We start from the raw sequence: 17,915 nt of genomic DNA, 5'->3' as shown, positions 1-17,915 counted from the left end.
GGGCCAGGTCCCATGCTAGTGTTTCCTTGCCCTGAAGTAGGAGAGGAATGAGTACATGTAGATAAAAAGCTGGCCACAGTGTTGCGGGCACACAGAGACTGGGCCCTGGCCGTCAAGAAAGGTTCCTAGGGAGCAGCGCCCAGGTCTACCTGAATCTACGTGAACACAGAAAGAGTTGGGAGAACCCTGGGCGCTATGGGGGTGTCTTATCAGTTATTACTGGAAGTAAAAATCCTTATAAATTTTTAAAAAACTCTTCGCCTTCTTCAAGAATGTCAGGAGAGACTGGGATCTACCATCACCCCAGGGAGGAAGGAGAATTGGTCAGACTGTCCATCTCTGGGGCTTGAGAAAGGGAGAAGAGGAGCAGGGAGGAATTGTCCTCATGGCTCTCTTTCTACATGACCCCCCTCACTTCCTGCACTGCTCACAGGGGAGGGGACAGAGCAGGGCCCCCTCGGTGGGGACGGGGATGGGGCCTCATTCTCACTGCCATTGGTGCAGCAGGGGGCAATGCTCTGGCTTCCCAAAGTCAGATTGTGGACCCTGTGGAGGTGCTGGGTCTCTCATGGTTGGTACAGTGTCAGGGCATTGGTAACCATCCAGACAGCCTAGTATTTTTAGCCTTCTGGGGAGTCACACAAAATAAGATCTAGACTTTTTTTTTTTTTTTAACATTTCATCCAATTATTCAGAAATAAAAGAATCCTTTAAAATATATTTTAAAAACTGCAGAGTCAAAAAATTACAGTTCATTAAAGTACAAAATGCTCTTTTCCAATTATTTATGTGTCCCTTCCTCCCCACCACACACATAGAGGTGGTGGTGAGGAATTTTAACGGATCACCCCTAACAGATCACATAGGTTTCTGGCTTGCGAAAACAAATGTCAACCCAGTAGCATTTGTTTCTGTGGGAAATTTGAGTCTAGGTTTCCAAACAAGCATTGTGCAGGCGGACCCTTGAAACACAGCCTGTTCTAGCAGAAGGCTGCCTATGTATATAAATGAGCAACTGTTTGTGAAAAGGTTTTGCAGACTGCAAAGTCCCCTGCGGAGTCCATCAGGACTGTTTCAGGGGCTGTGTGTGAATTAGAAGGGACGGGTTACGGCAGATCCTAATGGCTGACCTCAGAACTCCACGGCTGTGAGACCTCCCCAGGGTAGAACCAGGCTTATGCAACAGGTGTTAAAAGGTGGGGGACAGCAGCACTTTGCTGGGACAGCAGCGCTTTGCTCCGTTCCCTTTCCACATTCAGTGGGGTCCTGGAGAAAGAGTAAACTGCTTTATTCTACAGCCGGAGAAGCAACACAGTCAGCCATAGGAGCAGTTTCTTCCACTGAGAAATATAAACCCAATGATAAAACCAACTCAGTGGCATGAGAGCCAGGATTGTATCTGCGTGTATATTCTGCTTCAGTTTCCTCTTTTTTAATGAGACCAATAGTATCTATACAAACCTCCGTATTAAACAGGCAAATAGGCATTCAGTCCAGTGGAGTTTTAATATATTTTTCTAATATGAATAGTGAGAGTGGGAATAGTTTCTCAAAATTCTAAGCTTAAAAATGTTTTAGGGGCTCCTGGGTGGCTCAAAGTGTCTGACTCTTGATTTTGGCTCAGGTCATGATCTCATGGTTTGTGAGTTCAAGCCCCACCTCGGGCTCTGCACTGACAACTCAGAGCCTGCCTGGGATTCTGTCTCTTCCTCTCTCTCTGTCCCTCCCCCATGTGCGCTCCCTCTAAGTAAATATTTTTAAAAATTATAAAGGTTTTAAATAAGTTCTACAATTTCATGTTTCTCAGTCTGATATGATATCCTAAGACTGTGATTTCTCTGTTCATATTTTAAATTTTAGATAAGATCTGTGGAAACGTTGTGTAGTTAAAACTGTAAGGCACAGATGTGGAGAACAAAGGAACTGACCCAAATGTAGGAGCTCTGCAGGGGAAAAGTGGTAGAGAATTTCATGGGTTTGGTTTGCTCGTCTTGGGCTAACATGAAATGGATTATAAACGTCCAGTTTGAGATTCCTCACGTAGACTTCCAAAGTTGCAGCCTCAGCAGTTGTTTAGTACAACGTGGGCCCAGGCTTGCAGAGCTGACTTAAGAAGGTCCACATGGTAAGTTAACATTCTTTCTGCACCCATGTAAATAATCAGGCCACAGCTAATGACACCAGCCTTCTTTTGTTGTTTTTCTGTTTTATTTCACTTATTATCCTCCACCTGTCTTTCAAGCCCTATCTTCTAGGCTAAGAAGTTCTGTTAGCCCTTGGGGGTGGAGACTCTTGGTGCCCCATCAGCATCCCCTTGGATCCCCTCTAACATCTCTGTGCTCCCACCCCCAGCTTCCACTCCCTTTGCTATAATCTTCAGAGAATTACCACTGGAGCCAATTCACCTATATGGAACCCAAAATGCCTGAGAGTGACACCACCCTGTTGGGAAGCCCATAGCCATTTAGCAGGTGTACAAAAACCTAACTCTATTGCTTCAAAGTGTGACAAATTCGGCAGTACAATTTACACTAAAGAATTCCCCATGGATCAAGCTGAATCTGTTGCTTGAAATCCCACCCTTCCTTGGCTCTTATGAGTTCCTCCTAGGAACACTTCCTTTGTAAATCACCAGCACCTTAATGGTTGGCTCAGGGTCTGCTTCTAGGAGAACTCAAACTATGGGTGGCCATTTGCTTATTATTAAGGTGTATTTATAACACTATAGTCTAAGTCGGGGGATATAGCCTAAATTGCAAACTGTGTAAGGACAGAGACCATTATCCATTCATCTTTGAATCGCCCAGGCCGTGACACATAGGTGAAGCTTGGTAAATCTCTGTTGTCTTGAACTAGGATGTCTCTGGCATGTCTCACTACACCATCTCTATCCCTCACCATCCACTTCTCTGATTTTATCCCTTCCTCTCTGTCCCTCCATAAATTAGCTCCAGCAACATTGGCTTTCATTTTTTTGTTGTTGTTGCCATTCTTTTATAGTAACAATTCTTGGACTTCTACATGTTGTCTCCCCTTATTTTTATAAACTTTTTCTTGGGGCTCCTGGTTGGTTCAGTCAGTAGAGCATGTGACGTTTGATCTTGGGGTTGTAAATTCAAGCCCCACATTGGGTATGGAGATTACTTAAAAATAAAATATTTAAAAAAATTTTTAATGTTTATTTTTGAAGGAGAGAGAGGGGCAGAGAGAGAGGAAGACACAGAATCCAAAGCAGGCTCCAGGCTCTGAGCTATCAGCACAGAGCCTGACATGGGGCTCGAACTCACAATCAGTGAGATCATGACCCGAGTGAAGTCAGTCGCCCAACGGACCGAGCCACCCAGGCGCCCCAAAAATAAAATCTTTTTTTAAAATAAACTTTTTATTGAAGTATATTTGACACAAAATGTTAGTTTTAGACATATGACCTAGTGATTTGACGAGTTTGTATGTTATGTTCACAAGTGTAGCAACTGTCCAACATCATACACATACAGTATCACTCACTGTATTTCCTAATGCTGTACCTTTTATCCCCATGATCTATTCATTACATAGCTGGAAGCCTTTCTCTCCCACTCTCCTTCACCTCGCCACTTGCTTCCCCTTTGGCAACCATCAGTTCTCTATTTTTACAGGTCTGGTTCTGCTTTTTTTGTTTGTGCATTTGTTTTACTTTTTAGATTCCACGTATAAGTAAAACCATATGGTATTTGTCCTTTTTTGTCTGACTTCTTTCATTTAGAATAATACCCTCTAAGTCCATCCATGTTCTCACAAATGGCAAAATCTCCTTCTTTTTATGGGTAATATTCCATTGTATTTATATACCACTTCTTTATTCATTCATCTATCAGTGGACACTTGAGTAGCTTCCATATCTTGGCTATTATAAATAATGCTGCAATAAACATAGAGGTGCAGATATCTTTTCAATAAACATAGAGGTGCATTTGTTTTACTTTTTAGATTCCACGTATAAGTAAAACCATATGGTATTTGTCCTTTTTTGTCTGACTTCTTTCATTTAGAATAATACCCTCTAAGTCCATCCATGTTCTCACAAATGGCAAAATCTCCTTCTTTTTATGGGTAATATTCCATTGTATTTATATACCACTTCTTTATTCATTCATCTATCAGTGGACACTTGAGTAGCTTCCATATCTTGGCTATTATAAATAATGCTGCAATAAACATAGAGGTGCAGATATCTTTTCAAATTACTGCTTTTGTTTTCTTTGGATAGATTCCTGGTAGTGCAATTACTGGATCATATGGTATTTGCATTTTTCATTTCTTGAGGAACGTCAATACGGTTTTCTGCAGTGGCTGCACCAATTTACGTTCCAACTAGCGGTGCACAAGTGTTCCTCATTCACCACATCATTGCCAACACTTGTTATTTCTTGTATTTTTTATTGTAGCCATCCTGACAGGTGTTAAGTGATATCTCATTGTGGTTTTGATTTACATTTCTGTCATGGTTAGTGACGTTGCGTATGTTTTCATGTGTATGTCCTCTTTGGAAAATGTCTATTTAGGTCCTCTGCCCACCTTTAAACTGGATTTATTTTTTGGTGTTGAGTTTTATAAGTTCTTTATATTTGGATATTAACTCCTTATATACCATTTGAAAATATTTCCTCCCACTCAGGAGGTTGCCTTTTCAATTTGTTGGTGGTTTCCTTGACTGTGCAAAAGCTTACTTTAGAGAAGTCCCAATAGCTTATCCTTCCTTTTGTTTCCCATACTGGAGGAGACAAATCTAGAAAAATGGTGCTAAGGCTGATGTCAACCTGAAAGGAAAAAACCTGCAATCGAGAATACTCTACTCAGCAAGTCCACCATTCATAAGGAGAGATAAAAAATTTCCCAAACAAAAGTTAAAGGAGTTCATTACCACTAAACCAGGCTTACAAGTCATGTTAAAAGGAATTCTTTGAGTGGAAAGAAAAGACCATAATCAGAAGTAAGAAAATTATGACAGGAAAAAAATTCACAGGTAGATGCAAACATATAATAAAAGCAGTAGATTAATCATAAAACCAGTATAGAGGTTAAAGCATAAACACACTAAAATCAATTATGTCTACAAAAATCAGCCAAGATATTTGTGAAATAAAAGGATATAAAGTATGACATCATGTGCATAAAACATGGTTGGTACAAAGTAAAAATTTATTGCTTTTAGAATGTGTTCAAACTTAAGCAACCATAAACTTAATATAGACTGCTCTGTGTATAACGTGTATACCATAAAACAAGTAACACAATGGCAATAAGTATATACCTAATGATAATTATTTTAAATGGACTAAATGCTCCAATCAAAAGACATGGGGCGATTGAATGGTTAAGAAAGCAAGACCCATCTATATGCTGCCTACAAGAGACTCACTTCAGACCTAAGACACATGCAGACTGAAAGTAAATAGATGGAAATCTACTCCTGAAATCATTATCGCATTATATGCTCACTTGGATATAAATTTTAAAGAAAGTAAATAGATGGAAAAACACTTACCATGCAAATAGAAGAAAGAAATCTGGGGTCACAATACTTAGACAAAATAAATTTTAAAACAAAGATGGTAACTAGAGACAAGGACATTAAATGATAAAGGAACAATCCAACAAGAGGATATAACTGTAAATATGCACCCAACATGGAAGCATCTAAATACAAAAAGCAGCTACTAACAGATCTAAAGAAAGAAACTGACAGTAACACAAAAATAGTAGGGGATTTTACAGCCCATTTACATCAATGGATAGATCATCCAGGCAGAAAATCACCAAGGAAATAGGACCAGATGGACCTAATATATAACAGGGCATTCCATCCCCAAACAGCAGAATACACATTATTTTCGAGTGTACATGGAACATTCTCCAGAATAGATCACATGTTAGGCTATAAAACAAAGCTCAATAAATTCAAAAAGACTGGAATCCTATCATACATCTTTTATGACCACAATGGTATGAAACTAGAAATCAATCACAAGAAAAAACTTAACACAAATACATGGAGGCTAAATAATATGCTACTATCAATAAATGGGTCAACCAAGAAATGAAAGAGGAAATCAAAAAATGGAGACAAATGAAAATGAAAACACAACAGTCCAAACTCTTACAGATGCAGCAAAAGCTGTTCTAAGAGGGAAGATTGTGGCAATACAAGTCACCTCAAGAGCAAGAAAAATCTCGAGATAAAAATAGAACTACCCTATGACCCAGCAATTGCACTACTAGGTATTTATCCAAGAGATACAGGTATGCTGTTTCGAAGGGGCACATGCACCCCAGTGTACAGCCAATGCATATGCACAGTCAAAGTATGGAAAGAGCCCAATGTCCATCGATGGATGAATGGATAAAGAAGATGTGGTATATATATACAATGGAGTATTACTCGGCATTCAAAAAGAGTGAAATCTTGCCATTTGCAACTAAGTGAATGGAACTAGAGGGTATTATGCTAAGAGAAATTAGTCAGAGAAAGACAAATACCCTATGACTTCACTCATATGAGGACTTTAAGATACAGATGTATATAGGGGAAAGGAAGCAAAAATAATACCAAAACAGGGAGGGGGACAAAACATAAGAGACTCTTAAATATGGAGAACAAACAGAAGGTTGCTGGAGGGGTTATGGGAGGGGGGATAGGCTAAATGGGTAAGGAGCATTAAGGAATCTACTCCAGAAATGATTGTTGCGCTACATGCAACATGGATGTAAATTTACATGTATGTAAATTAAAAAATTAATTTAAAAAAATCTCAAGAAACCTAACCTTATAACTAAATGAGTTGGAAGAAGAGGAATAAAGCCCAAAGCTAGTAGAAGGAAAGATATAATAAAGATTACAACAAAAATAAATGATACATAAACTAAAAACACAATAGAACAGATCATTGAAACCAGGAGCTGGCTCTTTGAAAAGACAAAAAAAATTACAAATTTTTAGCCACACATTTCAAAAAAAGGAGAGAGGACTCAAAATCATAAATGAAAGAGAAATAACAGACACCACAGAAATACAAAAGATTATAAGAGAATATAATGAAAAATTAAATGCTGACAAATTGGACAACCTAGAAGAAATGGATAAATTCATAGAAACATACAGTCTTCTAAAACTGAATCAGGAACAAATAGAAGATTTGAACAGACCAATTACTAGCAATGAAATTGAATCAGTAATCAAAAAACTTCCAAAAAGTCCAGGACCAGATGACATCACAGGTGAATTCTACCAAACATTTAAAGAAGAGCTAATACCTATTCTCCTCAAAGTATTCCAAAAAGTAGAAGAGGGAAAGTTTCCAAAATCATTCTAAGAGTCCAGTATTATCCTGATACCAAAATGAGATAAAGATATTACCAAAGAAGAAGAAGAAGAGGAGGGAGAAAGAAAGAAAGAAAGAAAGAAAGAAAGAAAGAAAGAAAGAAAGAAAGAAAGAAAAAACTGCAGGTCGATATCTCTGATGAACACAGATGTAAAAATCCTCAAAAAATATTAGCAAACTGAATCCAACAATACATTAAAAAAAAACATTCATCATAATCCATTCCAGGGATACAAGGGTGGTTCAGTATTTTCAAATGAATCAACAGTGACACATCACATTAACAAGAGAAAGTATAAAAACCATATGATCATTTCAGTAGATGCAGAAAAAGCACTTGACAAAATACAACATCCTTTTGTGATAAAAATTCTCAAGGGTTAGAGGGAACATACCTCAACATAATAAAGGCCATACATAAAAAACTCACAGCTAACATCATCCTCAATGTTAAAAACCAAGAGCTTTGCCTCTAAGATCATAACAAGACAAAGATGTCTACTACTATCACTACTTTTATTCATCATACTATTGGAAGTCCTGGCCACAGGAGTTGGACAAGAAAAATAAATAAAAGGCATTCAAATTGGTAAGAAGGAAGTAAAGCTGTCCCTATTGGCAGATGCCATGATACTATATGAAGGCCTTCAGCAAAAACTTCCAGAACTGATAATTCAATAAAGTCACAGGATACCAAATTAACATAGAGAAATGTGTTGCATTTCTATACACTAATAATGAAGTAGCAGAAAGAGAAATTAAGAAAAACAACCCCATTGTTAAAATTTTAAATTGTTAAAATGTCCATACTACCTAAAGCAATCCACAGATTTAACGCAAACCCTATCAAAATACCAACAACATTTTTCACAGAAATAGAACGAATAATCCGAAAATTCACATGGAACCACAAAAGACCCCAAATAGCCAAAGCAATCTTGACAAAGAACAATGAAGCTGGGAGTATCACAATCCCAGATTTCAAGATATACTAAGTTGTAGTAATCATAACAGTATGGTGCTGTCACCAAAATAGAAACATCAATGGAACAGAATAATTAGCCCCAAAATAAACCCACCCTTTTATGGTCAATTAATCTAGGACAAACGAGGCAAGAATATACAATAGGAAAAAAGTCTCTTTAACAAATGATATTGGGAAAACTGGACAGCTACATACAAAGGAGGGAAACTCTACCACTTTCTTACACCATACACACAAACTCACAGATGATTAAAGACCTAAATGTGAGACCTGAAACCATAAAATTCATAGAAGAGAGTATAGGCAGTAATTTCTTTAACATAGCCATAGCAACATTTTTTTAGATATGTCTCCTAAGGTAAGGGAAATAAAAGCAAAATTAAACTATGGTACTACACCAAAAGGAAAAGCTTTTTTGCACAATGAAGGAATCCATTAACCAAATGAAAAGACAACCTACTGAATAGGAGAGGATATTTGTAAATGATCTGCTAAGGGGCTAATACCCAGAATATATAAAGAACATACACAACTAGGGGCACCTGGGTGACTCAGTTGGTTAAGCATCTGACTCTTGATCTTAGCTCAGGTCATGATCTCATGATTCATGAGACTGAGCCTGACATCCAGCTCTGCACTGACAGTATGGAGCCTGCTTGGGATTCTCTCTCTCCCTCTCCGCCTCTCCCCTGCTCACTTGTGTGCCTCTCTCTCTCTCTTTCTCTCTCTCCCTCTCTCTCTCTCTTTCAAAATAAATAAACATGAAAACATTTTTTAAAAAGAACATCTACAACTCAACACCAAAAAATAAAGTATCAGACTAAAAAATGGGCAGAGGACCTGAATAGACATTTTTCCAAAAAAGACCTACTACACATGGCCAACAGACACATGAAAAGATGTTCAACATCACTAGTCATCAAGGAAATATGAATTAGAACCACAATGACCTATAGCTTCACACATATCAAAATGGCTAGAATCAAGAACACAAGAAATAACAAGTGCTGTTGAGGATTTGGAGAAGGAAGAGCCTTCGTACATTATTGGTGGGAATGCAAATTGGTGCAGGCACTGTGGAAACTATCCTCAAAAAATTAAAAATAGAATTATCATTTGATCCAGTAATTTTACTGGGTATTTACCCCAAAATATTAAAACCCTAATTTGAAAAGATATAGGCGGCACCTGCATGGCTTAGTCAGTTAAGCATCCAACTCTTGATTTCAACTCAGGTCATGATCTCACAGTTCACGGGATCGAGCCCCGTGTCAGTCTTCATGCTGACAGCATGGAGCCTGCTTGGGAGTCTCTCCCTCTCTCTCCCTCTCAAATAAGTAAACTTATGTTTACATATATATATATACACACACACACACATATATATACACACACATATATACACACATATCTTTTATGTATATATGTATCTTTTATGTATATATACAAGTCTTTTATGTATATATGTATACATATGTATACTTACATTTATAAATAAGTAAACTTATTTATATACATATACATATCTTATATACATATATACACATATACATATTTATATACATGTACATACTTTTTTATGTATATACATACACACCTTTTATGTATATATATACATACACCCACGTATCTTTTATGTATATATACACACATCTTTTATGTATATGTATATACATACACACATATGTATACATGTGTGTATATACATCTTTTATGTATATACATACACACATATGTATACACACACACACATCCTTATATTTATTGCAGCATTATTTACTATGGCCATTATACGGAAGCAACTAAAGTGTCCATCGACTGAGGAATGGATAAAGGTAGTATATATATATATATATATACAATGGAGTATTAAGCCATAAAAAAATGAAATCTTGCCATTTGAGCGTGAATGGACCTAGAGGGTATATTGTTAAGTGCAATAATTCAATCGGAGAAAGACAAATACCATATGATCTCATTCATAAATGCAATTTAAGAAACAGAACAACAACAAAAAGAACCAGACTCTTAAATACAAAGAATAAACTGGTGGTTGCCAGAGGGGAAAAGGGGTGGGGTAAAGAATATTAATAGAACCCCGACCTTGATGAGCACTAAGTAATGTATAGAACCCTTAATCATTATATTGTACACCCAAAACAAATATAATACTGTATATTAATTATACTTGACTAAATAAAGTACCCAGAGTTAAGCCCTCTGGTCATAAAAACTTGTTAAGCCAGCTGGTTTTCAAAGCCAAACGTTACAGGGACTCATCTTCCCAGTGCAGGCCCTCTGTGCCTGCGGTGGGGTCTGATTTTCTTGCCTAAGCTCATGGTTCCCTCCTGTTTATGGTTGTTAGCCTTGCCGGGACAGTTCTCAACTGTCTCCCCTTCTAACCTTTTTGACGTGGCCTCTTCTCTACTGTGGAAAGTCTGTCCTGCCAGCGTTTGGGTCATTTTCATAGTTGCACTGATGTGGCTGTTATCTCAGTGTGTTTGTGGACGAGGTTAACTCAGGATCCTCCTACTCTGCCATCTTTCCAGCAACGAAAAACAATCATCATATGATTTTTATCCTCCTTTTGCTACAGCGGTGTACCATGTTGACTGAGTTGAAAATATACAACCATCCTTGCATCCCCAGAATAAATCCCACTGATTGTGGTAGATAATCCTTTTCACGTATTGTTGAATGTGGTTTGCTCATATTTTGTTGAGTTTTAGATGTATGTTCATCAGGAAGGTTGGCCTGTAGTTTGTTTTTTTTCATAGTGACTTTTGTCTGGTTTTGGTGTAATGCTGGCCTTGTAGAATATATTTGGAGGTTTTCCTTCCTCTTCTATTTTTGGGGATAGTTTGCAGAGAATAGGTATTAACTCTTCTTTAAATGTTTAGAATTAACCTGTGAATCCATCTGGTCCCGGGCTTTAGTTTGTTAAGAGTTGATTACTGATTCAGCTTCATTACTAGTAATTGGTCTGTTCAGATTTCCTATTTTTTCCTGACTCAGTGTTGGAAACACCAGCTTTCTTTTGGAATAAGAATAACCTTCCTTTGAGATTGTTATGATCAAAACAGAAGGGGGATGGGGAGACTGTCAGAAGAAAGGGTGAAAGAATTTGAAATGAGAGTAAATTGTCTAGTGGACGCTTCTGGGATTATCTTCACCTCTCGTGGTCTTTAAGCTATTTTATAACTGTAAGTTGTAGAAAACTGGTAATGCTGCAAATAATTTTTGTACTTAAAAATGCAAATTAGTTGTGCCCGGTGGAATGCAATGGATTATTGAGCCATTTTGTATTTATTTGTAAATTCATGCCATCAGCCCTTATCCGCCTATAAATGTACAGTACTTTATTATTTTTAAAAAATGTTTAATGCTTTTTATTTTTGAGAGACAGAGACAGCATGAGTGGGGGAGGAGCAGAAAGAGATGGAGACACACAATCCGAAGCAGGCTCCAGGCTCCGAGCTGTCAGCACAGACCCCGACGCGGGGCTGAACCCACAAACTGTGAGATCATCACCTGAGCCGAAGTCGGACGCCTAACCGACTGAGCCACCCAGGCACCCCTATTTTTTATTTATTTTTTTAATGTTTATTCATTTTTGAGAGAGAGAGACCAAGTGCGCGTGGGGTAGGGGCAGAGAGAGAGAGAGGGAGACACAGAACCCGATGTGGGGCTCAAACTCATGAACCCTGAGATCATGACCTGAGCCGAAGTTGGACCTTCAACTGACTGACTTTTTTAAATTTAAGTATAACATACATTAGCTTATATTTGTTTCCTGTGTACAATATAATGATTTAACAATTTTATACATTACTCAGGGCTCATCAAGGTAAGTGTACTCTTAATCCCCTTTATTTCACCTCCCTTCTGCTAACCACCAATTCGTATTCAAGAGTCTGGTCTTTTCTTTTTTTCTTTCATTTATTTTCTTAAATTTCACATATGAGTGGATTCATATGGTATTTGTCTCTCTGACCTATTTCACTTCGCATTCTACTCTCTAGGTACATCCACATTGCTGCAAATGGCAAGATTTCATTCCTTTTTATGGCTGAGCAACATTCCATGGTATACGTACACATCTTCATTATCCATGCATCTGTCAATAGGCACTTGGGTTGCCTCCATATATTGGCTATTGTAAATAATGCTGCAATAAACATAGGAGTGTACATATCTTTTCAAATTAGCATTTTTATATTCTTTGGGTAAATACCTAGAGTGAAATTACTGGATCATACGGTAATTCGATATTTCATTTTGCGAGGAAATTCCATACCGTTTTTCCCAGTGGCTTGTGCAGTACTTTGAATGAGCTGTAACATTTTACTGGCTTCTTATGGAGTAAAATAAAATTTTTGACGTGTATTAAAAAAATGCAAGGTAGATGGGGTGCCTGGGTGGCTCAGTTAAGCGTCCGACTTCGGCTCAGGTCACGATCTCACGGTTTGTGAGTTGGAGCCCCACATCGGGCTCTGTGCTGACCGCTCAGAGCCTGGAGCCTGCTTCGGATTCTGTGTCTCCCTCTCTCTCTGCCCCTCCGCTGCTCATGCTCTGTGTCTCTCCGTCTCTCAATAATAAATAAACGTTAAAAAAAAATGCAAGGTAGAGGACAGTGCTATGGTATGCGTACAGGACAGTGTTATGATATGCAACGATTTCTGTAAAACAAAAGTGGGGAATAACATGTATTCATGTTTGCATATATATACATACATAAAAACTTCTGGGAGGGTATATATTCATATTTGATTATATATGCATAAAAACATCTATTTGGAGTTGGAGAAATAAATGGGGGGGTGGATGAGACAGACTCTTCACTTCATGTCTTTTCTACCTTTTATATTGTGTAAATAGGGGTGCCTGGGTGGCTCAGTAGGTCAAGCATCTGACTCTTGATTTCGACTCAGGTCATGATCTCACGGTGCATGGGATTGAGCCCATCATGCTCTGCACTGACAGCATAAAGCCTACTTGAGATTACCTCTCTCCCTCTGTCTCTGCCCCTTCCCAACTCATGTTTGCTCTCTCTCCTTCAAAATAAACTTTAAAAGTTATATTGTGTAAATATGCTTCATTTTAAAAGTTTTAAATGTGTGGTAACCTAAGCTTAGAAAGCAAGTATTTCAATTCGTTTAGTTGTTCATTTCACTGGTCTCCAGTTGGCATCAGTGGGAAGAGGTTCTCCAGCTGGAATGGGGCCAGGGGAAGACAGGCAAAGAAATGATGATGGTCTACTACAAATTAATAATGTGGGTTTGGTGGAAACAAAGCAAACATAATATGACCATCAAGAATGATCTATATATATAGAGAGAGAGAGCCATATATATATATATATATATATATATATATATATATATATATATATGACTTTGTTAGAATATTTTTTTGAGTTCTGTACCTTTACTTCTGTGCATATTTTTGTGACCTGCATGGGTAAAAGGAAAGCACTAAAAATTGAAGGCTTGAGAAACCAGCCCTTTTAAGAACTACTAAAAGAAGGTCCTCTGAATTGAATACAGGGAGAGAAACCATTTGTCTGTATATGTATACTGAACATCACAGGAATGTTTAGGTATAGCCATCCAGTATTTTCATGGAGACTGCCCTGGGAACTGGAGTTAAAGGATGGCAAGAGGAATTTAGGCTATTTATTATTAAGAAACAGTATTGGGTATCTGAAAAATGCAACCCATTAGCAGGAAAGGGCACAAGTCCCATTCCCTGATTTTTTTTTTTTCTAGAAAGGTGAAATGAAAGAGATAAAATTCTGTCGGAGAAGCTGAACTATATTTCTTTTTTTTTACCCCTCTCCAGCCTTATAAATTGGGCTTTGGGAGACAAAGTTGGGCTTGAAGCTTTGTCTTTTAAAGACAGAATTCACGCAAGACCCAAATGATTCAGTATTGACACATTGTGAGCTGGAATAATTTTCTTTCTAAACCATAATGTTAATTGGTGAGACATTTTGATCTTTGCTCTAACTGGCCTAATTTTATTTCATTCAGGTGTTGGAAAAGGCAATGGAAATGATCTAAAAGTACAAATAATATTGCACCGCAAAATCGTCTTTTTAAGTTCTGCTTCCAAAAATTGTTGGGTAAGAGCACGTAAACTGAAAATGCTGGCATTTGTTTTAGTTCTCCATGTCAATCAGCATGTTGACCTCCCAGACCGTCACTCACCACAAAGAAAGACCATGCTGTTTTCTGGTTACCATCCAACTTGGCATCCCTGTGTTCAGATACAAGTCAGAGCACAAACTCCTTATTCAAAATAGTCTTTTCAGGGCATTTTCCAAACTATCTTTTCAGTTCAGTGTGTTGCTTTGCCTTTCCCTTTTACACAAATGCCAAGCATGTTCCCAGGAATTTATCAGAGTTTTCGATTCATGTATCTGGTCATTTTTAGCTAAATAGTCTTCTTCTTGTCATTTTATAATATGGTACTGATTCTGAAATTATAAGCTTATAGGTGATTGGCATGCACACTAAAAAGATGGAGACATCAAGACTGTACCTCAAAAATATGATTCAGGGAATCTGGAATGGGGCTCAGGAATCTCTCGAGTTAGCAATGTCCCAAGTGATTCTATCTCACATGCCCTGTGGGTCTGTACCTTCAAGAGTAACCCAAGTGGCTGGCTGGATGTAGCTCTCTGCCCAAAAGCAATGGGACCTGGTATGCCTAAGATCATCAACCTTTTCTGAAGCAATAAGAAACCTTCCTAGATCTAAGAAATATAAACTCTTAGAATTCTCTCGCAGGCTTGCCTCTGTTCTATCACTTCTCCACCACTCCTTCCCCTCTCCTCCACGGAAGGCCCTCACCCAGTCCTGATCCTTGGCTTTCTGTTCTTACCTCTGTACGTACCCTACTCTTGGTTCTGCTCGTCCATTCCCCTGCCTTATGTATTTTTTTCTTTCTTCCACTCCGCACATGTTTATGAGCACCTACCGGGACCCACAACATGGACGGTCTCTGCCTCAACAATCCAACCATGTTGTCAGTCCACGTTTGTCAAATGAGCTTTTCCTCTGCTTGTGCAACTGACACCAGAGTTCTCTCACTCAGGCCTTAAAATTTAGCAGTATCTTTGATTCTCTCTTTGCTGTGCCTGCACATCCGGTCAGTCACTAATTCCTGTTGATTGTACCCTTGGAATGTCTCTTCACTCTCTCCGTTCCTTTCTGTTCCTGTTGCCAACACCTCGTTTGTTCATGCCCAGATTTCCACAACGGTCTCCCTACCTCTTCTTTCCCCTCATACAATACAGTATATAGAGTCCTGCAATATGCAGGTATTTCATTGCTCCAACAGTGAAAAGCTCTAAGTAGAGAAGACACACGGCATGCCTGTAGTCAAAGCCAGTTAATATCTTTGGCTCAGCATTATCTGTAAAGTAAAGATCACATATCAAGTGTTTTGAGGATTAGGTAATATATGTAAAGTTTCTTTGTGACTGATAAATCGCTAAATAAGTGTTATATGTGATCATCATCAGGCCACTTTGTCACATAGGAAATGCCCCCCTCTCCATATTCTTCAACTTCATTCTTATTTCCCTGGCTCTTGAACCTTAGCCATAACATACCTGAGACCTGAGCTTATTTCCATCAGGTACTTGACCTGCAGACTCCATTCCAAGTAGAGTGGGTGTCCTCTGGCCCTTGGAACACAACACTCTTAATTTCTGCTTCATGTTTTTGCTGGTCTTTCCTCCCCCTCTCCCACACCACCCTGCCTCCACTGGATTCTCTTTTCAGTGCTCCTCATTTATACAAATCCTTCCATGCCCAACTCTGTTTCTACCTTCTCTGTGAACCTTTCTCATTCTATGCTTCTTGTTAACCTCTCCAAAGTCTTCATCATCTAACTTGACATGTAATTTATGCCATTCTATTACTTCTTGTGCGTGTAGCTCCCTGAAGCATGCCTTGAGTCTGCACCTTCTTTTCTATTTTGCACAGGTACATAGACTTTTCTTATTGCGGGGGCCACTATTACACAAGGGTAATCAATAACAAAGAAATACTTAGTATAGCTTCAAGAAAGTCCTTCATTCCAGAAACTTGGCCAATTCTTCGTCACTCCATCCAGCAGTCAGCCATGGACAAGGTCCATGATCCCATCAGCTGACCCCTTTTTCATAAAACATGACCAATTGTGTATTGCTTTTTGAATGTGAAGGCTAGCTTTAAAACCGAGCATGTTAGCATATCCCAGCATATGAAAATCAAGTGGCACACATTCAACAGTAATGTTTACTTGGTTAAACTCTAATGGAAATGGGAACGCTTTGTTCTTTACCACTGCCCTACCATGACCTCCAAACACGTTGGCCTTTTAAAAACGTAACAGTATTGCAACTTTATAGAAATAATGATTCACGTTTACATGTAGTGACTGGACTATGAGACCAAGCGTACTTGATAAATACAGGAAGCCTTGATCTGTGACCATGAACTTCACTGTTCTCTTACCAGCTGGTTTTAAGGTTGTGAATTCCATGTGTTCATTCACAGATACTTCACGATATTGAAACAGACAACGTAATAATTCATTTATCCAGCTGTCCACCTCTGTATGATGATGTGAAAGTACGCTTTCTCTCTTCCTCAGTGAGTAATCAAGAAACAGTGTTATTCTCGTCTGGTCTTTTGAATTATTCTGCTTTAGGATTTCCTTTCCTACAATTCCCGGCAAGAAATAGATGTCAAGCCCTGGCCAGGGAGAGGGAGAAAAACAAGTCAGATCCGTAACAAAAATTTTAAAAAGAACCTAAACTGGTTTTTGCTCATTTTTTTCTAAATTCTATACAGTTTGCATATATTTTCAAATAAGAAAAAAACCAAGGTATGTTTATTGCAGAGCAGTGATCACATTTTTCTTTTATATCTCTAAAACACATTGTTCCCCATAATTTTTAGTTTATGGTGTTGAAAGCATCTTTCAACAAACACCTTCTTTCCTTAAGGTAGCATTGTTTGTAAATTTATGTGTACGTTTAACTCTATGAATCTATACTGTGTAGAAAGCATCCTTGAACTAACATCTTCTTTCATTAATTACAAGTGTTTGCAATAGAGAACGAACAGAGGGTTGCTGGAGGGGAGTTGGGTGGGGAGATGGGCTAAATGGGTGATGAACATTAAGGAGGGCACTTGTTGGGATGAGCACTGGGTGTTAAGTGATGAATCACTAAGTTCTGCTGAAACCTATCTTACCATATATGTTAACTAACTGGAATTTAAATAAAACCTGGGGGTAAAAGGGAGATTTTACTTTCCTTTGGATTGACATATAATTCATTTTAAATAGTATTTTTTTAAGTTTATTTTGAGATTGACAAATACAGCATGAGTGAGGGAGGGGCAGAAAGAGAGAGAGAGAGAGAGAATCCAACCAGGCTCTGCACGGACAGAACTTGGGGGCTTGAACCCATGAAACCATGAGATCATGACCTGAGCTGAAACCAAGAGTCAGATGCTTAACCAGCTGAGCCACCCAGGCACCTAGGAAAGTTTTTTTTAAAAAAGTGTTTT

General features: G+C 38.3%; 1 protein-coding gene across 8 annotated transcripts in view; it reads left to right on the top strand.

Annotated features, from left to right (window-relative positions):
• The window catches only part of LOC123596467 (phosphatidylinositol 3,4,5-trisphosphate 3-phosphatase TPTE2-like), a 166,816-nt gene that overhangs the window by 145,620 nt on the left and 3,281 nt on the right, over window positions 1-17,915 (top strand). For all 8 annotated transcript variants that reach the window (XM_045474985.1, XM_045474959.1, XM_045474976.1 and 5 more), the window contains 2 exons: window positions 14,379-14,470; window positions 16,896-16,991. In XM_045474985.1, coding sequence (XP_045330941.1) covers window positions 14,379-14,470; window positions 16,896-16,991 — 188 coding nt within the window. The remainder of the gene's footprint in view (window positions 1-14,378; window positions 14,471-16,895; window positions 16,992-17,915) is intronic.

The sequence above is a fragment of the Leopardus geoffroyi genome, chromosome A1, assembly GCF_018350155.1.
Source record: "Leopardus geoffroyi isolate Oge1 chromosome A1, O.geoffroyi_Oge1_pat1.0, whole genome shotgun sequence".
Taxonomy (NCBI): domain Eukaryota; kingdom Metazoa; phylum Chordata; class Mammalia; order Carnivora; family Felidae; genus Leopardus; species Leopardus geoffroyi.
This window is presented reverse-complemented; position numbering and strand designations above follow the sequence as displayed.